General features: G+C 42.5%; 1 protein-coding gene across 1 annotated transcript in view; it reads left to right on the forward strand.

The window, feature by feature from the left end:
• The first annotated feature begins 5,934 nt into the window (after positions 1-5,934).
• ppargc1a (peroxisome proliferator-activated receptor gamma, coactivator 1 alpha) overlaps positions 5,935-27,900 on the forward strand; it is a 247,251-nt gene continuing 225,285 nt past the window's right edge. Inside the window, exon 1 of the mRNA XM_054601191.1 lies at positions 5,935-6,090. Within this exon, the coding sequence (XP_054457166.1) occupies positions 6,010-6,090 (81 nt within the window). The 5' untranslated portion in view covers positions 5,935-6,009. The remainder of the gene's footprint in view (positions 6,091-27,900) is intronic.

Raw genomic sequence — 27,900 nt, forward strand, 5'->3', positions numbered from 1 at the left:
CCAGCTATCGGGTTAGACTTAAAATGAAGTGTCCGACACCAAGCTTATAAGAAGTCCTTAGAAACGAGTGAAGTTGGAGGAGCTCCGATAAACTTTCTTGGAAGGCTTTCCCCTCTCATTCTGTGGGTCAACAACTTAAACGAGGCAAGCAGCCTGTGAGTGGCGGAGCGTGAATTCCACAAAGAGTCTGAGTTACCGGACTCATGAGGGGCCTGTTAAGGTCTAGGGGGGTGGGGTGGGGGAGCTTTCCCTGAGCACGGGTAAGAAGAACACTTGGGGAGCATCCTGGTTTTCTTGAACCACCCCTAAGGATTTCTCTGTGCTACTTGGCAGCTGCCAGTTAATAGTGTGTAAGTCTTGAAGTTTTCAAGTGAAACACCACTCCACTTTAGACATTAAAGGAGCACTCCACCCCGTCCACAGTTAATAGCTCATTTCAGTCAGTAGCAGTACTCCATACCTTGTGGAAACAATTGTTTAAGGTCTTCTGAGACTCTGATCAAAGTCTGAGGGGAAAAAACCCCCACAATGGCATCACTTAGGCATTTTAGCTCAGTCTTGGAGACGTGATGTAATATTTTCAGATATCCTGCATTACAAATAAATGGTGTGGTGTTTGAAAAATGTGGATGTTTATGAAGCAGGAATGATCAAGGTATGGCCTCTGCTTCATTGTCTTTTTATTCAAAAGGCCCTCAAGCTTTTTAAAGCTTTATAATGCATTTTCTGAAACATTTTGTCTCACATTTAATTAGGTGAACATTTGTACATATTAATGTCTATTTACATGTGAACAACAACTAGTACAGCGCCTTCTGTGGCCTCTGCAACCTTTTCCTAACCTCAGCTTGAGGCTAGTGACTCAAGCGACATTAGCCAACAGGAGCATTATGCACCCAAACATCCGACCAAACTGTTGGTGCTTGTGTTGGATTGTGGGTAATGTATGCACCAAGGTTTGACAAGGAAGAAGAATGCATGGAATTAAAAAGCCTCTGGTTCTGCTGCATCGATATATATTTGCGTGTGGCTGAAAACGTTTTCCAAGTGCGATGCAAAAATTTGTGGATTGTGCCAATTTCTGACTAGCGTTCCCAAAACCTAAATATATCCAGTTTACTACGTAAGATAAGAAAAGCCCCTGCAAATGTTCACATTTGATGAGCGGAATGTGGCAGATGTTTGGCATTTCTGCTCGAAAATGACAAAAGTGATTAAAATTGTTGAAGTCAATTCATTTTCCGTCCATTTCTCTCTATGTGGAAAGATATTGAAGCACAAAAAATGCATTATTATTTTATCAACTAAGTTTGAGCTAAACTCCGTGTAAAGATAAATGTATATCAAAGTCCCCATTTTGTTTTTAGAGCTCTCTTAAGTTTTAAAAAGCAACTTTCTGTACTGCTTCTTATCCAGACTTTTCTTCTGTTCGGGTAGCCTTTATGATAGCATAACCTTGCCTTCCTCTGTTCTGCATCTTAACTTTACATCAATTGTAGGAGAACATACACAACACTGACCTGAGGATAGAGGCAGAAATTAACCTGTCAGCATTTTTACCAATCTCTATAGTGTCTGGCAGTAGGCAGGCGGAGATACAAGACCTGCTAAGGGAGTTTTAAATTAAGCCCGCAGATTGTGTAATATGCTAAGTCAGGAAATAAGCATGTGTGCTTTAATATTTTTTGGACTGTTGGGAGACAAGTTTTATAAGTGGATGGCCTTTTGCTTGGGAACGTACACAAAATGGTGCCGGAGAGATTAGTCTCTCTCCAAAGTGAAGCCAATAGAAAACCCATTAGTTTGAGCTGATGTGGAAATTATATGGAATTGATCCTGAGGTTAGAACAGTTTTTCTTGCTCAATACTTACCATTGATTCACGCTGCCATGATTACAAATGAAAATCATAATGTCTCCAAGTTGTAAGTGTCTGATATGAGGACACATGCTTATGCATGCAGACCTACATCTTGTCCTAATCATACAGTATATCGGTAGTATAGTCCTACACAGGAATCCTTAGATATTATTATTAAAACTTGAATTCTGACAGAGTTGGAATGAGTTTTGGAGTTTTGTTTCGCTGTTCAAGCTGAAAACTTATTTGAGGTCAGGGTATAATGTACATTTTCTTGCGCAGCTGTTCACAACCCACCCATCCTTGCACCCTGGGCTGATAAGAGGCCATTTTATGTGTCTCTTTGACAGTAACTCAACAAAAGTAGCAAACACAAACAAATACCAGACAGGTATTGTTCAGCTTGTTTCCAAACAGTGTGAATCACCACCTCGCTACAGCTCAATCTCCAGCCTCCCACAGAGTCCAGTATGGTGCCTCATCATCATTTGAGGCCGTGGGTAGGGAAGTTTATTGCAGAACACCTCAGCGTTTCAGGAAATCCATCGCCCCCACCCAGTCCTCCTCCCATCACCACGCCGGTCCTTTCAACCCGCCGACGCAGCCACCAATCGGAGCCGAGACAGGTGTCTTATCTCCATCACGCAGCACAAGCACAGCCAATCTTCCAGGAAGATGGCGACTGGAATGTGACAAATCCATCTGTCCTGGTTTGAATTTGTATGCTAATTTGAAGTAATAGCCCCTCTGGTGACAGTGCAAGGGAACAATTCAATCATGCCATCTATGACAGTTGCTTTCCAGCCTTCTCTGTGATATGGGAGTATATGCACGTACCGCCGGGTTAGGCTTGATAAATTGGTTATGTAGGGGAGATGTGGCATGTAGACTGCATGTTTAAAAATGGGCTGCCAGTTTTGAAATGAATCACGCGACTACTTGAAGGCACCTGTGCAGAATGTGCGGCCACTACCTGTCAGCAGAAGGGAGGAACAACATTTGATTTGACCTCATTTATTTCCCCCTCGGCGCGGCCGGGTCGGTGGCCGTCCTGAACTTTCACCCAATTTCCCTGCAGCAGCCTTCATGAGATACGTGAAAATACCCCCACATAAAATCACACTAACACAATTGTTACATTGTCACACTGAATTATCTCGTGCTGTTGATTTGATTCCGCGAAAAAAAGCTTTCATGTGTCACTGTGCAGAAGAAGAAAACTGATCAGAGAAAGCTCAAGGAAGATGCAGGAAACAAGTGCAGGAACGAGCTGAGCTGTGCCATACATTTAGAAAGAAGCCAGCTATACGATTTGTGATCTCTCTCTCGTGCCTTGGCACTCCCCTGCACTGTGTAAATGTATGGCACTCCATAATCTTTAAATTAATCTACAGCACAGGACAGATTATGGACGATGGTGACAGATAAGGCTAAAGAACAAACCGCTCTTCATTTTGCTTGCATCATTACTTTTTCTTCTACAGATCAGGGCTTGCTTTCTTTTAAAGAACTGAGTTGGTTTACCACATTTTTCCCCTTTAATGCATTTTCATTAAAATATGCAACACAACAATCCAAAATTGTAAAATCACTCAGACCTTCAACTGTTGCAGAAAGCTCAAAGCTTTGTAAAATCCTTTATTTATTGCTACTCAAAGGCAAGGGAATGTAATGTATTTTTTATTCCACAAATGTAGTATTGACACCGCTAACGAGCCTCGTGAGAATTAAGAAGATGAAATATGTAGGCTGTGTTCTGGTCAATCACCATGGGGGACATTCACTGTCATTCTGTCTCTCCGTACTCTCACTACTGCAGTGAATTCTTGACAATTTCTTCAGAAAAAAGAAAAGAAAATGCGCTGCGCCAATTGACCACACTTCAAACGGGTGCAGATCATGCGTGGCAAACATGTCTGATCAAACAAGGAGGCCAGCAAAGAAGACTGATGAACAAAAAGGCCCGTCTAACTGCACGGCTCTCACATAACAATAAACGGTGTGCTAAAAGACAGCTCTCCAAATGAGCTCTGCTAGCAGCCCTCCTTCTACAGTTTGCAGGGAGCTGAAAGATTTTCTGTGCTCAGCATGGCTGCACGTGGTTAACAAATTCTGTAGAACAATATTGTACTGCTTTTTGGTTCCGTTTTCCACAATGCTTAACAATTGCACCAACGGTTGACACTCTGTACTCAATCAGCTAGTTTTTTTTCTTAAGTTGTGCAAATATAATTCAGTTTTAATCAGGCAGGCTTTTCATTTTACTTCATCATAATGGGCTTGATTAAAAATCACGCCTCATAGTTTATCATAGTCTAAGTCACTTATAAAACCTTTAAAACACAATCAAACACTACATTCAAGGCAGCATTTAAAAGGCAAACTCAATAAATATGTGCTCCAACTAAAATATTTAGCATCTGTGGAACAATTCCATCACTACAAATGAAGTCCAAAAGTTTCTTCAACCCAGTGAAAGTCTTCCTCCCGATGGTTCTACTTAAATCTGGACAGATTCTACAGTAAAACCAACCTTTAGTTTTAGCCTGATAGGCTAGTGAGGTCCATGTATGCAGTTTGTATACTCATATGCCACAATTCTTATAATGATTATGCATTTCTGACCTTGGCACATTTTTCTGTCACTAATTAATTTGCTCCCTGTGCTTTGTATTGCTCTATTTCAGTGGCACCTGATCTGGGAATAACTTTATGCAAATAAGCCTCTGGCTTTATCTCTGGTGCAATGGGCTGTTTTATTTTGCGCTGTCAAATAAGGATGGTTAGTAAAATCAGAAGAGAACTGGGGTACGGAGCATTAAAGGTTCTTAAAGTGGGTTTCAAGAAGTGATAGGAAGTTATAGTGTACTTGTTTTCTGAATTATAGGTTGAACATTTGAACTTTTGTTGTATTATTTCATTTTTATTAAATGCCCTGCACATGCATGTTGTTTTCACGTATTCTATCTGACTAGACGTCTTCTCAGGCTGAAGCTAGGCAGAATGGGATTTGCATAATCTCACCACTCTCTCTGTACTAATGCTAGGAATGATTAAGGTGTTGCCACACAGCAACAGGTGCAGCACATGGAACAGGAGAGTGAGGGAGATGTCAATCAAAAAAGTTTGAATCTGGGTGTTAACATGACTGTGAAACTTAAATTAGATTCTGGTTGTGTTACTTTTTTCAATTTGAAATAAACCTAAAAACATTTCAAAGTAAAGTGATTCAATTTACCTTGGTGTTTTAGTCCTTTGCATTTGGAATTTCAGAGCTGAAAGTTTTGCATGATTGTCTTCCATTATGGTCGAACACACTCCTTTCCCAGCTAAGTTTGATTCAAGGTATATTTACTGTTATGACAATAAAGTTAGCTGAACTCTATTATTATTATTATTATAATTATGATATCTGATTTTGTATATTCTGGCTCTTTCAGGGAATGTGCAGGACATTTTGCTGGATATCCCACAATGCATTACTCCACATTTTACAATTATGTCATTTTCAGTTCAGCAGCAGGTCAGTTAGCATGCAAAAATGATAGCTAATTATTGCAATTGGGTGTTCAAAATGTCCATGTAGGACTATAAACTATTGAGTGTAGCAGGGGAAAGTGAGTTAGTGAAAAAAGCATTGATTTTAGGCCAGCACAGGACAGCTCGTCTCACCAGGTGCATTTAATTAGAACAAAGCTAATTGTTCACGAAAACGTCATGTATTGTGTAGAGATAACAACACCAACATTATCTATGGAGCTTCTTTAGCATAATGTCACTTCTTTGAAATGACATTACGTCGAAATTAAAGTCATTTTTGGGGACACCTGCAGGCGGTCCGCGGACCCCACTTTGGGAAACATTGCCCTCGAAAGCATCCCACTCCCGTTTTTTCTTTTTTGGGAGGTGGAGGGGGGGAGAAGAAGCTGCACACGTGACGGAGGAAAGCAGCAGCAGCCAGCAGGCAGCACGCGCTGTTCGTTTGACAGCTTCACCGGCGCCGGACGGAGAAGGCAAGCGAGGGAGAGAGAGAGAGAGAGAGAGAGAGACACCCACCCGTCGAGGGAAGAAAAAAAACCATCTTCGTTTGCGACCTAAGAAGAACTCCCCCGCAGACTCGTCCGACCCCAGACGGCGCTGGCGCACATCATGGACGGTTATGCCCGGACCGAAGATGAGCTGTTCTCCTCATGCCTCCTCAACCTCACCTGGGAGAATTGCTACGAGCAGGTAGGACATGACTCTCTCTCTCCTCTCTCTCTCTCTCTCTCTCTCTCTCTCTCTCTCTCAACATGACGCTATGACTTTCAGCAAAACATAAATAAATAAATAAATAAATAAATAAAAAGAACCTGACTACTGTTAATGATGGTCAATGCTCTGATTAAAATAGTCCTATAAGTTGCAAAGGACACCCCGAGGGAGTCATCTCATGAGGTAAGAGCAGGTAGTGACTTCACACAACTTTAATTTGTGCTTATTTGATGACCTGCAGGAGGATCCTGAATACCCTTCCTCCACTTTGATGTATTTCACTACCCTGTCACACACTTTCTCTGCTTGACATTACATTTCTAATTAAATGGGGAAAAGTCGCAGACTAAGCCCCCCCCCCAATGTCTCCAAACTACTTTTTCTGAAAGGTTGCTTTGCCCAACTTCCACAGCTCTTTGGAACGTCTCAAACATCCTGCTCCCTTTTTTTGAAATCAATAATAAATTAACCTAGTAGACAAAATAAATCTTATGCCAGGAATTCTATAAATAAATTAGAGGTAAGCGCAAACTTAGCATTCCTTTTGAAGTCACTGATATGCGTCATATTCGGTATTGACTTGAGTGATGCTCTCCACGGTAGAGATCCAAAAGACGCAAGCTCTTTCCAGATCTCTGGTGTCCCGTGACCCGCGGGTGACCAGGTAGGTGTTGGAATCGGGTGATGCAAAAATGTTGGATTGGTTGTGGAGAATGAGCTGAGCACTTTGATCCCGGGGTGTTGGGCCTGCTTTTCTCACACAGCAGAGGAGCAATGGTGTCTGTTTGGAGATAATTACCTAATTCCTCCCCTCTTCCCTGAAGCTTAATCAGTTCTGCCTTTTAAAATACACTTATCATGCTGTATGAAATCCCTCTTAATTCTCACATTCTAATTTGTGTGAGGAATGTGAGAGGCTAAAGTCATCTGCCACAAGAATGCCAATGAAATCGCTCTCTGAATGCTAAGGGGAGCTCCCAGCTATTTAGCAATTTATGCTCAATGATTGATGCCAAAATATTTGTACAGTGATTTTTTTTTTTATGGTAATTTACTTGAATGCCACCATGAGAGCTCAGGATATATATATATATATATATATATATATATATATACAGGATAAGTATTCTTCTGTTATCGGTATCCAGGTTGCATTATGGCGGAGGAAGACTTTTAAACAATAAATCTCCTGTGGTTAAGTGGGCACCATTTGAATACAAGTAATCACAAATTAAAGAGGATTAAGCTCTGCTCTTGAAGTCTGAGCTTGGTCGTGATTGGCTGTGCTAAGAGTCACATTGTAACAGTTATTCAGGCACAGAAAACAAAAGCCAGCCCAATCAGTAGTCATTATGAATGGCTTTTTACACGTGCAACAACAACGCCTGAGCAGTTTCTGCTGCAAAATGGATTTTGGCCAATCAATTGTGGGGCATTAAGACACTGAAATCCACTATGAGAGAGTTTAGCTGCCCATCTCATGTGTCAGACTTGAACAGAGGGTTTTAAGTTAAAGTTTAGAACTTTACATGATTCTTGAATGTGACTGTTGAAAATGTGCTTTCAACTGAAAACATGACAGCCTTCTCTTAAGTAAATTATCGAGCAAAGATACCAGAGATTGGTGAGTGTTTGCCGCTTCTCTCAGTTATATTTCACTGTAATTTAAATATCTTGTAGGGTTTGGACTGTTGTTCAGACAGAAAAAGCAGTTTGACTTCATCTTTACTGTCATTATACTTGTGAACGATAAGGTATAGTCTTGTCATTCTAGGGTGGTGCAATTTGCTAAAATATTTAACAAAAAAATAATTTCAAAACAACTTGAAGTTGTTGCAAGAAACTGTGATTACCATATTAAAGTTTTTCAAGCATTTCATAGACAAAATGATTTATTTATAATGATTATTAAATAAATAAATGTGTTCTCCCTAAACAGCTTGCATGCATTCTCCTTAAAAATCAGTTTGCTTAATAATCATTCCCGGAAAAAAAAAAGCAGGTCATCCGCTTGACCAGCATGTTGTTAGCCATGCACATATCCTCCCTTGCCCTCCCCGAGTCCTACGGCGAGTGGGTAAATAAATAAATAAGGAAGTAAAGGGAAATGTTGACACAGCCTGTCCTTGTGGCCAGATTATCCACTCATGCTTGAGCACTGGGTAAAGGCCCTGCATTATTCAGCCTAAGACACAGAGATGGGGGGGGGGGGGGGAAACTGTGGAAAAGCTGGGTCTTGCCGCAGGAGTGTGTGTGTGTGTGTGTGTGTTTTTTGGGGGTAAGCACCTCCACTTTTGAAAGCGCAGACATGGGGATAGCTGAAATGCACGGGATGGGAAAGAGGATGTCTTCGTTAATTATCAAATAAAACTATTGCCTCTCTCACTTTACGCCATCTCTTTCTCTTTCCACTCTCTGCATCTCACACACTCACTCTCACCCTCGCCAGGCTTCTTCAGGGCTGCTGTCCATGGTGCTGAAAGTTTCATCACACATTTTGTGCATGTCTTTTTTGCTCCAATCCCTGCTCTTCAAAAGCAATGTATTCAGTTTGTCTCGACAAAGTGTGCCAGCACTTGGCAGTCCAGCTCAAAAAGGGTGAAGCCTATCATTCAAGACGTTTCAAAAAGCTGCAGGTAACACAGCATGCTCTCAGAAGCAGTGAGGACTAATGCATTTTTTTTTTTTTTTTTTATGTGTCTGCTTCTGCCAACGGCATGTTTCATCACAGCAAGGCTCAAGTTACGTTACTACTCACTCGGTGGCTTGGTTAAATGAAAGCTCCTTTTGTGTGCGCTCTCATGTACAGTATTTGATCCAAGCGAGTCACTTCTTTTTCGGTGTAATGAGTCGGTAGCCTGAATGGGTTTAGCGGAGGCGCACACACACACAACAGCAAGAAAGGGATTAAACATTAAATATGGTAGCTTTTTGGAGCAGGGGACTTCTGTTTCTTTCAGACCACAGACTCGGCAGAAAGGTGGATTCTGCTCCTGTATATAGGGTGTCAAGATTAAGTGGCACAAGTGAGTGTTAGCTGAGTAATGTCTGATACTGTCGTTCCAGCCGTGGCCGGAGGTATTATGTTCACCGGTTGTCCGTCCATACATACATCCCATCCTTGTGAACGCGATATCTCAGGAATGCCTGGAGGGAATGTCATTACATCTGGAACAAACATCCAGCTTGACTCAAGGATGGACGGGTTAAAGATTGGTGGTCAAAGGTCATGGTCACTGTTACCTCACAAATCAGGTTTTTGGCCGTTACTCAATAATTGAAATGCTAATTGTGTCAATTTCACACAAATGTCTAAAAGGATAAAATTATTTGGTGATGACATTCTGGACAGACGTGGATGCAAACTGCAATTTGACTGGTTGGCAGACGCTACCTTTTGGCTGTTTTTGTCTTTGGAATAGCATTTGATAGTCTATTCCATATAATGTATGTTGATAGAGAGAACAGTGATTTACTGCTTGTTGAGTAAGCTCACGTGCATCAGCAGAGACTCATTTTTGTCTTCAGGACACGTGGTAGCAGTGATAAGGAATGTAGTCGGTGAACCGGCCATGCCTAATTAGCATTTTACTGGACAAGCACAGGAAAAAACGTCTGGCAAAACTCAAAAGAAGCTCACCTTATCACCTGTTCCAAAAACTACCTTACTTTTTTGTCTTGATTTCAGTCCATGATCTGCTCTGTGCACCTAGAACTACTCCCACCTCTTCCAAGTACCCCCAAAGGAGTATATCTAATTTCCATGTTGGCACATCTTTTTTTTATTTATTTTTATCAACAAGTGTGTGCCTGCTGTACACCTTGCTTTTGATAGCGGCCCACAGGAGCAGGGCCTGTCGGCAGTTTAATGAGAAGCGCGTTGTTCCCTTGCAACATATTGCCAAGATATGGATGGGTAATTATCTAATCAAGACTTTGTGAAAGTGCCGCCACTTACTCACCGCTGACCTGCTAATCGTCTGCCAGTTTTTGCTGCAAGATGTTTATATACTTTAAATTGATCATATAGCTACATTTGGGCGCTTGTTACAGTGGAGCATGTTGTTTGAAAGTTTACATGGGTACTGATACAGGGGACCATGTTAAAAAAGAGGATAATAAAGATTGAAAGGGCAACATCATAGCAACATGGCACTTGTTACTTATTTATACTTACCGACATACCAATGCCAAAGTGTGATGTTTCCATAACTGTAGCTATTCTGTCATTTTAAAGATTTTAAAGTGCAGTTGGAGCACAAAGGAGAAGGGATGAGCAGGGTCTCTTTTAGATGAACTAAAGGTTTGGTTACCACATCATAAACGTATATAAGCACCCAAAGAACACTTTATCCAAAGGGAGATGTGAACCACCAGAGGGAGCAACGGGCTTTGATTCCCAGTGGAACTGACTAATTTTAAAGATTTTCAGCAGGAGAACCTTTTTGACTAAACCACCGTGGCGGAATACATACTGTATATTAGTTGGGAGAGAGAACAAAAAAGATAGTATTGGTGCTTTTTGAAGGAATATCTTTCAGCTTCATCTTCAGTTGTATCATGTTCCTCTGAGGTGCTTGTTTCACAGAAATAGATAATCACAATATCAGTTTCTATGGGTATTAATGTTGTTTCCTTGCCTTCTCGCACTGTGCTGTCTAAGGATGCTCTGATCAGGACTTTTGGGGCAGATCACCGATCGCTGCAGTACCGGCTGGTACTCATCACGGGGTCTATTTGAAGACTTTTTATCCTGTAGCGTTATTTATTTGACTATTCTTAACAACATTGTATCTTAAGTATAAAGATTAGAGAAATGGTCTCCCGTTTTTTTAAGCCATCGGATGGTCGATGGTCTCTTCTGATCAGTCTTTACAGAGCCCATCGATCAAAATATCCAGAACAATTGTCAGCCGATAACAATCACTGGCCGTTCAATCGGAGCATATTTAGTGCTCTCTGAATCCACGTCAAAGCGGGGGGAGTGCAGGCACTCCAGACTACATTCTTTGATTATGTGTGGGAAAATGTCTTCCTCACCATTGACAATCTGTTGATACCTTGCAAAATCTGAGATGAAAGGAAATGCAGCTTAGACTGTGAAAAATCCTTGCCTTCTCACCAGGAGGTAAAAGTACTCTCACAAACATTGAATTGTACATCTGAAGTGTTATCAATTCCACCTGAAACGGAGGGGCCCCGGTGGCGGCGCTGAACCCCCGTGCTTTTGATCGTGCCAGCAGCGCCTGTAAACAAGTATTTTCCCATCTCCCTCTCTGTCTGCCTCCCCTCTCCCTCTCCCTCTCCTCTCTCACTCTTCCTCCCCCACCAAGGTGTCTGGAGGGGGAGGTTCCTTTTGATTATCTCCGCTGTGGATTAATTGCTTTTTCTTAACCTCTGCACAGACGTGCTCCGACACCGCCCCGGAGCCTGCCGCACGTGCCCAGATGGACCCCTGCCAGGAGAAAAACAAACCCCACCATGCTTCTATCTCCCCCACCTTCTCTCAATTACTGACCTTCATCCTTTCATTTCGCCTCGGATGTTATCATCGGCATTATCAGTGTATTTACTTTGTTTGTTTAGCTCGTTACTTGGCGCACTGCAGCATTCTTGGCTAGATTTTAAGGAAGACTGAGCGGTGAGATGTGTGAGAGGTGTATTCATCTCTGGGAAGAGTTACTACAGTAGATGAGATGAGTGTGTGTGTTGTCAGGTGAATGTATTGTGTGTCATAGAGTGACTGTGGGTCACGTGTCAAGTGGGGATGGGGGCGTTTTGATGCAGGAATATTACCCTGCCTATTTTAGAAACTGTCCTTATTTCATGATTAAATAGATTTTGGCCTTGAGTTGTGCTGGCCAAGCAATTTCAGTCACGCTTTTCTTCCCAACACTGAGTGCTCTTTAGCATCTCACTTTGCCTTTGAGACACGCATGTGCACCACATCTCCAAAAATGTCCCACCCCCTGCCTCCGAACTCTGTCATATCGCAATGGCTTGCTTCCTGCAGACCTCTGCCTTTTTTTCCCTCTCTCTCTAGGACATCCTGAAAGCACATCCAGGGGCCATCTCAATGATTTATGCACTACATGCATGCAGACTACCTACAGTACCTTCACAGTATGCGCTAGACTATGATTTGGAGTTTAATTGCCACAGGAGTAAAGAAAAAGTTTTGATATATTTATATTTTTTTCTGTTGTTGGTGGTGACTGAGAGTTCAAAATTTAGACATGAGGAAGTTTCTTTCTCAGCCTGGAGTTGTTGGCAGAGAAGTGTTGGATATATAACGTTTTAGTCTCTTGACGGGGGTTTCATAACTCAGACTTTTTGGTCTTGGTCTCCCTCCAGTTCATCTTTTTTTTTATCTTTTACAAGTGAATCCAGACAAACTTATAACTTTAAGTTTTGCATGACATTACTGTAAGTGGCTTTAGGGATTTTTTTTTTTCCATCTACAGAGTGTAGCCTAATTGGTTCAGGTGTTTGATACAGAGAGCACTGTGGGGCTCCAGTCTAGCAGAGATGAGGCAGCCCACACATACACAGAGGAACACACGCACTCGGATACACAAATGCAAAATCTGCATGTGAGACATGAACAGACGCATAATGTGCACACTGACTCACTCATTCACTCACTAACAGGCTAGACTCCCTGGACTGTATGGTACAGCTGATTTTCCCCATCAGCAGAAAGCCGGGATGAGCTGAGCTAATTGAGCTGGGAGGCCCGGCGGGGGAACAGGGCCCCTTTCACGCACCGGCTCGTCACTTCCTTTTTTTTTTTTTTATCCATCCACCACTGTGTCTTTAGTCCCACATCTCCAAACCACTCTGTGCTGCACAAAAGAAAAAGGACTTAAATGCACGAGTCAATGTTTCGGTAATGCCAGACGCACATTGATATGATCAGAAAGAGGATTTAAATGCATTGCAAATTCTATACTTGATGGTAAATGAAAGCAGTTCTCTGTATTGTTCTTTGAAGCCTAATGCACTACGTTGAATTAGTTCTCTGTTAGATAACCCTCCATACAGTCAATAAACTGTAAGCTCTCACACAAATGCCCAAACTGACAGGCAATCGTTTTCTAGTTGTGTGTTAAACCTTAACAGCATTACAAGCCAGAAACGGACAAACTGCATCGTCTGTGTCACAGCAAACTAGCCGACAACAAAAGCTGATTACCTGTTCTCTTCGAGGGATATTAAGACGTTACATGCCTTGCCGTTGGCCCTGGGAGGCCCGTCATAAAAGCCACAGCAAGCTGTTGTAGCGGAGACTCAGAGTTGTTTCCATCTTTCAGTTGCACTTGGGGACTGATTATGGTCAGGCAAACGGCCTTTACCTGGAAAGTCACTTTCGCCTTCTCGTCCACCATTTGTTAGTATGGCTAATGTCTCATTAAGTCTCACATCGGGGAAATGATGTGCTCTTTGGGTGAAGGTTGGGCTCTTAGCTTATCATGAGACAAAAGAGAGACTGATTATCACAGCACAGGCGTGCCTTAGCCTGTGTCTTTCACAACAAGTTCTATTTGTGTTACTGCTGGAGCTGCTCCATTACCCATAATCTATTATCCCTCCCTCCACCTCCCCCAAATATAAGTTAAAACATTTGGGCTAAATGATAAATGCTTGATCACTCCGCGTGGTGTTTTACGGAAAGGAGTGGACAGAAAGGAGGTGGGGGGTAAATTTTACATTATGAAGGAGATAATTACAAAGCAATCATAAGTTGTTTCCGGTAAAGTGGTAAACAAGCCAAGGGCTTATGCTCTTTTCCCAAGAATAATTAAAAGCCGCTTTGCATTCTATGCATCAGTGTCCTTTCCTCGACTCAGTGGCCACCTCTTCCCGTAATAAATCTGGCTGAATCCTACCAAAGGGGAGGGCTCCTTCACTCAGAAGTGATTTGGCTTTTTCTGGACTCTTCTGTCTTTTATCTTGTCACAGATCCAAAGAAAACTCCTAATCTAGTTTTCCACCTTTTTCCGTTTTCATGTGTTATTTTCCTGCTGCCAACTGACAATTCTGAACAGCTGTGAATTGCTGTGTCACATAGCGGGAAGGTTTCCAAATATAGCCGACTACTCCTCTTTGGCAATGCCTTTAATACCTGAGTAACGAGTTAATTCATCGATTGGTCTAGACTTGAGAGAATGGCGACTTGTTGGCGGAGGTGAAGGAATATTAGATGAGAAGCCTCTCCATTTGGATGAATTCTAGAGCATAGTAATTCCATCAACCTTTATTACAAGTGACAATAAAAAATGATATTTATATGCAGCATGCATTTCAGCCAGGATTCAGTACTAAAATGCAACGCAAGTGAGCCTGGGAAACAGGATGGCTCCATTTTGTGGATTTCTTCAATTTATGTTTTCCATGGCTTCTTATAGCATCACGTGTTTTGACCTCAAAACCCTTTTAATACAGTCCAAGGACCTCAGAAGAGAGCAAAAACTAAGGACAATTTCTTTGCATGTTAACACCCCTTCTCAGACATGTCTATAACTTAAGATGCCCGTGGGCTATGTCACATCACAGCGCTGACATCTAGTCGTTACTCCACATCTAACAACACCAGAATCAGTCAATTATCCATGGAATCGATCAACATAACCCCACTGCCACTCATTTAAAAGAGCCAATCAATCTGCATGGGCCTTTTCTCTCTTTCCCCCGCCCTGGAACAAGCCTATGTGTGTGCGTGCACGTGTAAGGCGCCGCAGGTTGGCCCGTGATGGATCTACTCGAGTGACAGCTCGTCTTCTGATTTATGGTTGTTTATCGGCCGAGTAAGACTGGAGTTGGCCCCTCATCTAGGCTGCCACCACTTCCCATGATGCCTGTAAAGCCGCACATTGAGTTGCATGATTGGCTTGCTGGCCAATGTGTCGTCTGGAGAAGAAATATATATCGCACAGGTAGTATAAACATTTAAAGTTCAGATTCTAAATGCACTCCAATTCTAAGACTCTAAGTGCACTTTGACTCACTTACTCCAGTTCTGGTATGTGCCGGCTGCGCTCACCAGCTCCTTGGGGACTTCATTACTAAATGAAGCTCCCCATAATTCCACATCGCAGCGTGATAAATGCCGTGGCGACAGTATGTGAAGCAGAGGGGGTGGGGGTGAGGAGGGGGGGGGGACACCGCGTCCTCCCTACCTGATGACATGCAAGGTTTATCACGTTGAGCAGAGACATGGTCACCTTACCCGAGGCCTCATTGTGACAGCCAGCAAGTCACTTGAGAGCACCATTGGAAATCAATAAGCCCCTGCTCTTTAATTGTTAGAAAAAAGCCTCCCTGTTTACAGCATCACATCATCAGTCAGGACAACCTGACTTTCATTTATTTTTGCCTTTTCATCTCTTGTCTTTTACTCCTCCTCTATGGGATGTGCAAGCTGACTGATTGTTTAGTAGATAACCCAACGGGAGCTGGCCGGATTTTTATTTTTCAGGGACTTGTTTTGATATATATGCAGACAGCTTTTCTGGTTAACGTCAGGGTGCTTAAGGTATTTGTGTGTCTTATCTCGGTGAATGCTTTCCTCAGCGCGAGTCCCTCCACTGTTGTCTCGTACTAACGGGGGACACGTACTCGCGTTTGTCCTCTGTGGACTTTAAGATGCAACTCCTCCACTGTGTGCTGAGGCGGGAGGCCGACGGTGTCTTATACGGCACATTACCAAGCTTTTTTGGGATTACCACCATGTATTGCCAAGCAAGGCCTCTTCCAGTCCCTTTGTCACACATCATGTTTATACTTTGTGAGCAGTTCAAAAGAAAATACTGCTTTATATTTGTTTTTCAACATGTTCTGTTTGAGTTACACACTGCTGAGTGCCGTTATTCATGATGGTGCTGATACAGTGAGTCAATATTAACACAAAAAGCCTTTGTGAGTGACTCAAATTACTTCCAGAGTAGTAAAGCACTTATAAGTAAACTTCTTTAAAATAATAGAGATTTGTCATTTTCCCATTGGACCGCCTTCTGTATTTTCTAATTAAAGCGATTCCCTGTACATGTTTCAAAATATGGAATGGCTCTAAAAAGTGATGTTCTGTGAGGCAAAACTCAAAACTGATATTTAAGAAAGCCACAGCAATATGTATTCTTCTTTGCTGTCTTGTTAAATATGTTCCCTGTGGAGTTTTATAGAGCTGTCATGAGTTCAGTTTTATGGGCAGTATTGGGCAGCTGTATGGGATGCTTTGGCCGGGTAGAGGGGTTCGACCTGCTGCACGCTCCCAGCGCTCCTCCGGTCATCGGTGGGACTGCTGGGACCAGAGGGATCGCCGCCACCGCTCAGTCTGCGCTCGGCGTCTCTCCTCCTCATCACTCTGTGCATGTGAGGCTGATGACTTCGCAAATGATGCACCATCTCTCGGGCAGTGCCCAGTTGCAAGGCAGTGTGTCATGCAGCCTCCGGAGGCTGAGTCCCACATAGGTTGCATCGGAGAAGGCTCGGACACAAGCAGCATGCCCTGCTATCGCGCACAACGTTACTAAGCAACCAAAACCTGCGCACTGCAGTGGCGATGATTATTAAGTGGCAGTTATTTAGCAGTAAGACTCACTGACTAAAAAGGCTTTCTGCCAACGTAAATCCGTCACCGTGGCTTTACTGCTCGATTTGTCTGTCTCCGTTTGGCAGCTTGTTGTGTCGTCCTCGGACGGCAAGGGTTTGGTGTGTTTTGTTTTTTGCATGTTAATCCCAAGGGGATAAAAACACAAAACTTAAAAAAAACTGAATTCTAGACCCAAAATTAAAAAGCCAAATATTCAAATATTTGGGTCCAGCCCTAGAGTTTAAGACACGAGTAGCAATTTGGAGCAATGTCTTCACAATCAGATTTGTTTCGTATCGTGCACGTGAGCAGTGCAGGCGACGAGCATGCAGACGACATGGTAGACATTCCTGCTTCCAGTTTCACACTTCTCTTCTAATAAAACAGTATTGTCTAGCAAACATGAATGTAAGAAATGCACAATGTCAAATATTTTAAAAGATCGACAAATGTTTGATTAGTAATGAAATGCAATTATCAGCCAATTATTTTTTTTACACACAGGCCAAAGCAGGTTATTGTTGGATACTGATGTTTTTGAGAGGCCCAAAGCCAACACTTACCCAGCTTCCACACTCCATCTGTGTCTCCACAAGCTTCTCCTATTAGTGTGTTACCTGGGGAGGACCACAGCTCCAAAACTATGATTAGGCTCTCTCTGGCTAATTAACTGCCCAGGCCACAGTTGGCCATTTGCAGCGTTTAATGGAGGGACGATGCGGCAGCTGTCCTTCGTCTGTCATTCATCTGATTTGTGCCCTTTTATGCTACAAATTTGTCCCATAAAATTCACAAATAGGCAAAGCTAGCATAGCATTTATCGCTCTCATTAAAGTGGCAGAAGATATATTGCATACTGCATCTTCGTTTAAACAGCGTCAAAGACTGTATTTTAATTACGAGAAAGGGATGGGGAATGTAGAAGGGTTTTGTCCTAGTAGAAGAAGTTCCTGGTGATTCCTAGAGAGAGGACCTAATTATGACAATGTTGTGCTACTTTAAAATGCTGCAAGCGGGGCTGATTGCTGTTAAATTTTCCTCTGTCCTCCCTTCTTCTCCTTTGCTCCCTGGCTATTCAGGGCAACAGGCTGCTTAATTATTTATACCTATCTGTTACGGTATGAAAATCGGGAGGACACTAACATGCACACAACAGGGGGAATCTAATATTCTCCCCCCATTGAGTGTATAGTTGAGACTAGTTTAGAATCTCTCCTCACTCTTTCTCGTTAAAGTGGAAGGGGGAACTGTAGCATTCACTTGAATCCCAAACAGATGGCTTGTTTTGTGTTCTACCTGCTTCCACCTATTCACCAACATGAACATACTCTAATAAAGAGACACACAGTATACACTCACTCACTTACCCACCCACTTGCTCACACAAACCCCAGGCGCTATAGTCTCATCCAGTTGCAATGTGCTCATTAGGCAGGGAGAGTGTTTGCCCACTCTGCCCTCTTGTGTGCAAAGAAACGGTTAAATACATTTTTCTTGAGTAGCCCTGTTAGATTATTTTTCAGTTGTTTGGTTTCATTTCTTGTGCGGGCAATCTTTTGCGTGAAATTCTGCTCAAGCATGTCTGTGGTATTTTTGCACACATTAATTTGATTATACAGTAGTTGTGGTTGGTCTTCGTACTAGTTAATGTTTCAGGCCCTTTCCCCTCTCTGGGTGTTTATTTCTAACAGTGTTCTCTTTTGTCTGTGACTAGCCTGCACTTTTTTCTTTTCCTCCATTCCGTCCCGAGGGAAAGTGGATAGCACATGTGAACGGATCACTTCTGATTAGTGGGGGTTCTTTTAAAAAGATGCCTGTAGTGTTTTTCTCCAGAAACAAACAGTGGTGTGGCCTCCCAAGGGAAGACTGCCATATCCCTAGCACAGCACAACCCTGAGAGAGTTTTTTTTTATCTCCCAAGTGCTGTTAACTTTGGGCTTTAAACTGTGTGCTTGCTGATGCCTTGTTTTTCACATCACAAGAACATGATGATGATATCGTGCAGGATGGCGACAGAGCTGATTTAAATAAAAAAATAAAAAATAAAAAACACTCTTGGATTGAGCGTCATCTCGTCTTCACAGGATGGCTTTTTTAATTTTGTAACAGCCTCACAAAATAAACTCACTGTCATTCAATTATCACTGCGAATTTACATTTAAAGTGTCTGATAAGCGTATTTGTGTCTTGCAGATGCACTTTTGCACAATTTTGGCAAAACATAAAGGTTGGAATAAATTCGAATCATATGGCGTTTTGTCTGAGAGTGAGGGAAGATAGGGAAGGTAGGTAAATAGCACAGGAGGGTGGGGAGCAGAAGCAGGCGACTGATTTGTCTCCGTTCTGTCGGGAGGATTTACGGCGCAAGTGTGTTGAGCCATCAATCAATTGTGGCGCACTCCAAGGACAACTTTGTCTCTTTATGCAATTTGTAAGGCTGTCCAGTCAAATTGATTCCTTAACCAGGAGCCGTCCAGCTCCCAGACAAGAGTAAAACCCCCCTGAAAAGAACATCAACCTCAATGTTTGCTGTAAACCAGACAATAAATGATAGGAGTGTTGACTATTGATGGCCAAAATCCAACTTCAAAAAAAAAAGGTGGGTGACAAAAAAAACAGATTTAAAGTGATTGCACCAGTGATTTATTTATTGTGATTAAATGGAACAACCGAGGATTGATGCTGTCGATTCGATGTGACAATTGATTCAGGCATTATCATTGGTTTACTCTGTTTTGTTCTCCAGAACAAAAGTTTATATATTTACAACCAAACATGGACACCTGAAATTCAATAATGCTCTCAGCAACACTCAGCCTTTGATGTATGAGATCAGTACTTTTTTTTTTTTTTTTTTTGCTCCTTGCGTTCATCATTTTGTGAAATTGGTATCAATTTGTGAAATTTCTTTCTCATCTTTTTTTAATCTTTTTTGGCATTCTAGCATTAAAGCTCCATGGACGGCACTCCTACTCACTTGATTTGTCCACAACTTGCGTCCACATGGAAATATGGCAACAACTATGAGATGGTTTGCCTTGATATTTGGTACGGATCAGATATTCCCCTCAGAATTTATTATGATAACTTTGGTGATCCTGCGACTTTTCATCTTGCACATTCATCACGTCAATATTTTATTTTTCACAATAAGGTTTATGATTAAATACAGCAAAATGAATTACATTCCCAATTTCCTCATTCATACTCTGTTTTGTGTTAGATGGCACATGTTAGAATGCTAAACTAACATGGTGAACATGTTACACATTAAACATGTTGAACTTTAGCACATTGGTATTGGTAATTGTGAGCATGTTATCAACAGTTGCAGCCACTCGCATAGCTTTAGACCCTTAGACTCGTTTGAAGGAGAGCAGGTATGTAAGTAGCACTCAACCTTTAAATGGATTGAAAACTAATTTGCATTGCTCAACACGGTCGTCAATATATTCAAAGTATTACCTTAGTTTGATTTGTATCACATGATCAGTATAATGTAAATCACACCTTTTAAAAAAAAAAAAAAAAAAAAAAAAAAAAAAAAAAAAAAAGGCTGAAGGTAATCCCATCCCATAATTTCCTGCTGATCACACACTCGGTCTTCTTCCATGTCGACTCTGTGGTGATTTGGGACGTTTAGCAGACAATAGAAGAGCGATTACAGAAGCAGGCTGTACGCTTGAATAATTGATGCCGGAAATCGGGCTCATCTTTTCAGAATTCATAATGATGCCCCCCCCCCCCCCTCTATCTTTTAACCCCCCACAAAATATTCAATTTGTATACAAACACTTACGATCAACCGCTGTGAGTCACTTGCCCAGGGTGCAGTGATCACATTAATGCGGAAATAATAAAAAAAGTCCAACATTAATGGCATATGATGAATTACATTGCAGAGTGAATGTCTTTGCATTGCTTTTACTAAGGTCCTTAAGATTTGAGATTAGCATCCCCTCATTTCTCTGCTGTGAAATTCAAATTCAAAGGAACATTTCCCTTCCCCTTCTGCTGACTGAAATGACTAGGAACATAAATATAGAAACAAATTGAGTCAAAGATTATCTAATGGAGCGTGCGTCAGTGCTGTTTGTCACAAGCTTTATATAAGCGCATTGCTCAATGGCCACAGTTCTTTAACTATTGAAACCATTTTATTCACCGAATGCTACAAGCTTTGAGCTGTTGAAGTGCTCTTACTCATTCGTTTAGGACATGAAAACATTTTGCCACCAGTAATTCTTTGACAGGTGGCACAAGGCACATATCACCTCTAAATGAAGAATGGCTGAATTTGTGACAACAAATAGCCTGAAAATCTGGTTCATTTCAGACTGCGGTTGATTTGAGCGCTGTCTGACAAACAGCACCACGTCAGCCTTGCTGCACATTTCATGTGTGATAAGAAACCTCTCAAGGGAGAGAGAGCCAATATTAACAACAGCGGTTTCTTTTAACAATGATCCTTTTGGATGCAACATCCCTGGAAGTCATAGACCAATGTTGCCCCAGCAAGGCCCTCAGATACTCCCTTACATTGGGAACTTTGCTTCCCACTAACAATTTTAGTTGACTCGGAAACAGATAACAGTTGCTAGGATCCGTTTTAACATTGATCAAAGAAATGCCAGTTTTAGTCGTTATTTTGAAAGTCGACCCACACCAACCTGTACGGGGAATTGCCATTTTTCAGCATTTTGCAGCAAGCTTGCATTCCCATTCGTAATGCTGCCTCTTAAGTACTGACTGGTCAATTGTTTCTCTATCGGGGAAACAGCTGTTAAGCAGTTAAATTGCTGAAAAAAATCAGATGTGAGCAGCGATTCAGAGGAAAGGAAGTAAGCTAGGACAGCTGTTGCAGTCAAAAGTAGAAAGAAAAGTCTTTACCAGCATGTTGCAGCAGGTGTCACTATCTTGTGTCTCTCCTCTTGTAGGGAGTGACCACTCTCAACTGTCCTTACTTTGCATTCCTACAGGTGGCAAAGGGACCAAACAGCTCCCCCTTCTTTTGTCCTGGGAATGAGATGTACACATGACAGCAGTGTGGAAAGTAGAGCAGTTTGAAAAAGCATCAACTGTGGATTGAGCGATTGATAAAATGTGTCATGCTCTGCTGTGTTAAAAGGCTCGAGACGATTTGTCCGTTATTGGCCTCTGAGGACAGATTTGATAAGTGACTCTCTGTCCGACCTATAACCTGCTTTTGTACCAACTAGGTCTAAACTCTTTCCAGGGCCAGGGGAGTTCTCAGGGAACAAATGAACGATTTAGAACCAGCTGTGCTCAGATTTCAGTCTGCAGGTCCCTGCTCCACCCCCTGGGCAGAAATGACAAAACCAACTGATTTTGATCAAAAAAGCCAGCCCATCCCTATTTCAAGACTTTAGACCTGGCTATAGGTTCATGTACAACTGCTCTGTTCAGAAGAGTGCATTTTAGTGAATCCTTTCTAAAGCTATGGGCGTCGCAGCTTGTGCTGCCACTTCTGGCTCCATTACAAAGTTGGTCTTTGTTAATTTCGTTCTTTTGCTGCTCATTTGACATTCTGCTCACCTGTGCGTTTGCCAAGCGAGGCAATGTGCTGCTATTGATTGGCTAAGACCCGGTCAGTCAGGAAGAGTGTGTGCCCGCCAGGTTATCAGTGACATCACTGCAAGAAAAGCAGCGTTCGCCTCTCCTTTCACTTATCGATAGTTTGGGGAGTGCATTAAGAGTGGCTGCTCAGTCTGATTTATTGAGACACACCAGCACCTCTCTGAGCACCCAAAGGGCGCTGTGTAACAATCCAGTCTCACTTCCTTACCCTGCAAACACTGTTTATTTACTCGCTCTCAGGGAGGCAATGAAGGTGGCTGTGACAGACAAACAATCTTATGACGCAGCCTTCATGTCAGGACTGGATTTTTTTTCTCTCTCTCTCTCCTCTCCATTCTCTCTCCCTCCAGAATGTCTCAGTCAGTTGTCAGTCCCTTTTCCCTAGCCATGGGGCCCTGTTGACACAAGAATCCGTCACTCCTCACACGGGGGAGAGCGGGACATGTTGGCGGCCATTACTATTCATGAGGCAGTGTGATCCACTCTGTCACCCGTTGTCAGCAAGAGGTGTCTGTCTGCACCGCCGCTCCCCTTACTCTCTTTATCAGCCAGGGGTGGCTAATGAGAAGCACCAGGTTAATACCACCACTAGAACAGCAATGGCTTTAAACCTCTTAATTCATTTAGACACTGCTAATTGAAACCCATGTGAACTACACTCTGGACACCATCCATTTTCCTGAAAGCCACCGCTGAAAGGGAAATGTGTGCACGATTTGATCAAATTTTAGAAACAGATGCCAGGATTAACTCACCTTGAACCGGATAATTTCCCCTTTTTGAATTTGCATCTCCTTTCTAAGTAATTCCCAGCCCTGCACATGATGGCCATTAAGTCAGAATTGAGTCTTGCTGGGAAATGTCTGAAGACAACCACAACCAAATATACTTAGGATAGTGACATGCAACACCAAAAATAAACGGCTTTGGATAGTCAAAAACATCTTAGTCCAATTACAGCGAGTAAAAACAGCAGCCGTGAGGGACTAATACTAGACAACCTCCTGGATGTGGCAAGTGTAAATTAATAATTCACCCCGCAGTTGTCAGACATGACTTAGTCATCCTGCACTTGAGTGTTTAATCAGCATGCAGCGAACAGTGTGGGGCTCGTTGACTAAAACCAGGAGTTCCTACTCTCCCTCCTTCAGCCCTCATGCATATTTATCCTGGCAGCTTTTGTCAATGCTGCTGGAAATTAATATTGACAACAGTGTGAGGGCGATCTCTATCCCAGCACACGGCCAACTTGGTGCATCTGGCACCTTGAGGCCTTTCTTTTTCCACACTGTGAGTTAACAGAGCACAATGCATGCCAACTTCTACCCCCCCCCCCCCCTCTTGCATTTACTGCCATCTTTGATGCATCTTTATGCTGCACTGAAGAGCCGTGGCCTAATGATAGGAGATCATTCCACCTACCTAAGATGCAGCTGTAAATATTCAAATGAGCTATCATCAGTCGATGGTGTGAGAGATAACGAGTCCATCTTTTTCCTGCCCCTTCTTGTGTGCGACAGCAGGATATATTTAGTTGACTGCATTATCGTCCCCAAAAGCGCTTGATTTGCCGGCATAAATTTCAGCAGACACAAATCCTTCCCCACGCCTGCAGAGGCAAATGCTTATTCATTTACCCGTTTGTCATTTCAATAGTTATTTTATGGTGGTGCTGTATTAATTGAACTGCCTCTACTGCACAACAATTCAAGGCCTGGTGAATCTATTACAAAGGGAGTGTGCTGGAAACATCGCTGAACGGGCTCACAAATCAGCCTTTGCTGAGAGGGGAACCTCACAATAATGTAACACAATCGTACTAATCTTTCATTTACAATGTGCGCCTTCCTCAGCCATGCAAGGAAAATGTCTTAAAAGCCCGAAGTAGTGGCTGTGTAAAAAAACTGATTGCATGGGAGTTCCACTAGATCCCTGTGTGCTTGGAGTTGTTGCTGGGCTTTATGGGAACAGATATCCTCGATGTTGAAGAAATAAGACTTTTTGCTTCACCCCGGAAGACATGGCAGTTTGGTAACAATCGCTTTTTTCTTAATTTCTCTCATAGGTGATAGGTCATCAGTTGATGTCAGCAACTTGTGCGTTCGTGTGTGTGGCCCATAGTTACGCTTATCTTGATTTTCAAACAATTGTGTGATTTTGAAAACTAGAAAATGTTCATTTTCAAATGAAATGTTAAGTTGTGTCTCAATGGACTTGTTTAGGTCATTTTACCTTAACATGACACGTCATATATATTTTGAGGTGATCATGGAGAAGTGAATTCATATCTGTGTCTTTCATTTGTCAAGATCAAGAAGTCCAGAAACTTTTTTTTTTTCTCTTAATTTCCAAAGAGATAATAAATCACCAGTAGCTTTCCATTCAGTTCTATATACACATAAAACGCAACAGAAAATGGGTGACAACAGATAAAACACAAATTTGTTATCATGAGTAATTGATAAAAAAAAGTATAGTTAAATGTCAAATATTAAAGTATATACACATTTGTATAGTACAAAAAAATGCAGGATAAGTAAATAAATACTTTCGATAAGTAAACAAATAAACAGATGCCTTTTTACACATACAACAGACACAGAGCAACATTAGCATTCATTTAGCCAGTCACTAGCTGTGTCTGTCTGCTGTTTGGTATTGAGCGGGTAGTGTACAGTTGGTTTGTCAGAACTTTTTGCTGCTGCCTGCCAAAAACAATAGAGTTGCAGGGCATAAAAGTTAAACAATGAGCTAAAGACACTGACATATCTGTAGAGGTGACGAGAACTGCAGAGTGAGCGACTGCTGTTGATCCGTTGTTGATACAATTGATTATAGCTTCAAACCCGAACGACACGTTCAATCTAACTATAAATGTTACATGTCTGAACTTATCTATGAAGTCCCCAAACAACGCATTTGTACCTGCTCCATTGACTGGAAAACATGGAGGACTGATTGAAACTTTTAGTGCAACAAAACTAATGTGCTCATAGGCCCAATCAGTCAAGTACTGTCAGCGTCCACATAGTCAGTCTCCTGCCTGTTATCAGTGGCATTGCCCTGCTGTGTAAATTGACATCACATATTCGAGTCATTGAAGATTCAAGCCCTGAACGAAAACCATTTAAATAACACTAATTTATCTTAAATATGGATTGTAGCTTAACAGTGTTTTGATTTCTCATTTTCTTAATAAAGCTGGTTGGGGGGGAAAAAAAGACGGCAGCCACTTGCTCGCTTTGCCACTTTAATTCATCTGTTATCTTCTGAAAGACTTAATAATGCTTCCGTGACTCAGCATCCCGTTCTCTAAAACAAACAACATGCTCCAGAGCTGATGGGGACATCCAATTTAACTGCCATCTTAATGGAATCTATAATAAGCACGGGGGCACAATAATGGCAAAGCACTGCATCTTCTGATAACACAGCAAGCATCAAAACCCATGTGATCACCAAACAAGTCCAGTTTTTTTTTTTTCCCCCCGCAGAGGAGCAAAGAACAAAATGTCCAGATGTCATTGTCAAGTTGCTGGTAAAGTATTCCCTGTGGGCTCCGCACAGGGGGCTGCCTCAGCTCTCCGGCGGCCCTCGTGCCATATACAGATAATCTGCAGTGTGCAGCGTGGGGGCCTCTCTGCATTTCCTTCCACACTTCTGAAAAACCTCCCCTGACTTTAATTTCACGGGCACCTGTTCCTTCATGTGCTCATGGTGGAGGACTCGTATCACAAGAATGTCATATAACCATTGGGACCGAGCCAGGAACTTGTGAATCAAGAGGAAAAACGGAATGCCTTCTCTGTTGGGGCGCGCTATATGACGTGCTTGTCTGGTGGACACATAAGGGGGGGGGACGTGATTTTCAAAGACAAATTCGTGCCGATGTTTGCCATCTGAAGTGGCCTCCTCAGTGTGTTAGTTTGACGGGCATGACATGACATGAAAAATTTATGAAGCAACCAAGAGTCTATGTCAAGCCAGGGCCCGCTATGGGAGCCACAGGGGCCACAGATGGCTCGATGAGGTTGAACTATGTTGTAGAAAGAGTGTGCGTACATCCGGCTCGGATCTCCTGGAGGTCAAAGGTGGAATACAACTGAATTCGTACACAAAGTTTTTTTCAAAGGTATTAAAAAGAAGACTTTAACATTCGGACCGTCTGGGCAAAAACTCGGGCCCCGAGCTGTGGAGCATGTATGAGACAGCCTGATGAAATGATAGCGACTTTGGCTCCTTAACAAATATTCAAATGAGATTACATGAAAGCCAGAGGAATGACAGACAAACAGACACAAATCTGGTTTCATTTGTTTACTCTTCTGCAATTGTGTTATGCACCCCCCTCCTGGCTCCAGAGGTAATGATTGTGGTGGGACCAGATTAAAGGCTGTAGTCAGCTGTTTAGTGGGGCTCTGCTAACAGAGATTAGCGGCAGCTGCTTGGCGACAGACTTGTTGGGCAAAAAAAAAAAAAAAAAAAAAAAAAAAGGGTTTCATTGTCTCAGACCACAACCACCTTGATGAGTAAGAATCCCGACAACAGGAGGCAGTATGAGCATGGAGGACTGGCAGGCGTTGTTTTTTCTTCAACACATCAAAACTCAGTCACCAGCTTGTAGTCTTCCATGTACTTCTCTCCCCCCTTCATTTCTTCTTGGTGGCGTACGCATGGCGAGTCGTTGCAGATGTTGCCCGTAATGATGCAGACGGCACACACATAGAGAATGGAAGCAGAGCTGGCTGAAATTAGTAAAAATTACTTTCTCATTACCTCCCTCATTGCTCCTGTAAGTAGTCTGAGTTTCCGCACGATTAGGAGAACGAGCCGTGGAGCACCACGCACCGGGCCTTACACACACACACACACACACACACACACACACACACACACACACACACACACACACACACACACACACACACACACACACACACACACACACACACACACACACAAGGCCACTGAGGAAAAAGTAAGGCCCTACTTCAACCATTTCTACAACCCACCCGAACACTCACCACCTCACATCACCCTTCCACTTCTTCCTGAACATGCACCATGTCTGAGGCTGGAGACTATTGCACTCATGCAGATGTTTCATGCTTCACACTTGGCCCGCAGCTTCCCTTTTTCCCCCCCTCCCTCCTTACAACTTTAATGCGACAACTACTCAACCGTCAACTTTTTCTTGGGCCTGACGGAAGCTAATTATTGCATGAGCTTCAATGAATGCAGTGTGTCCATTTGTCCTTGTCTGAATACAATCGGACTCTCCATTGGCTTAGTTCTACAAAGCCTGGGGCCAAATAGATTAGAATGAATTCACATGGTGAAATTACCTGTTTTGCTTGCAGCTTATTATGAGTGATGTACACAGGCCACCGTTGCAGCCTTGAATAGTTAACCCAAAATGGTTTAATACTGATATGAGGACTTAAGAGGAGGTAATGTGGGGTTTAAAGGGGCATGTTTCTGCATCTGAAAGGATAAAACCACTGATTTGCTATAGAAACGTGCTGCAAGAAGCACCGGGGATGAAATTTCTGATTGTGAGCCTGTTCTACAAGCTGCGAAAGCTGGAAGACTAAAAA

The sequence above is a fragment of the Anoplopoma fimbria genome, chromosome 7 (genome assembly GCF_027596085.1).
Source record: "Anoplopoma fimbria isolate UVic2021 breed Golden Eagle Sablefish chromosome 7, Afim_UVic_2022, whole genome shotgun sequence".
Classification (NCBI taxonomy): domain Eukaryota; kingdom Metazoa; phylum Chordata; class Actinopteri; order Perciformes; family Anoplopomatidae; genus Anoplopoma; species Anoplopoma fimbria.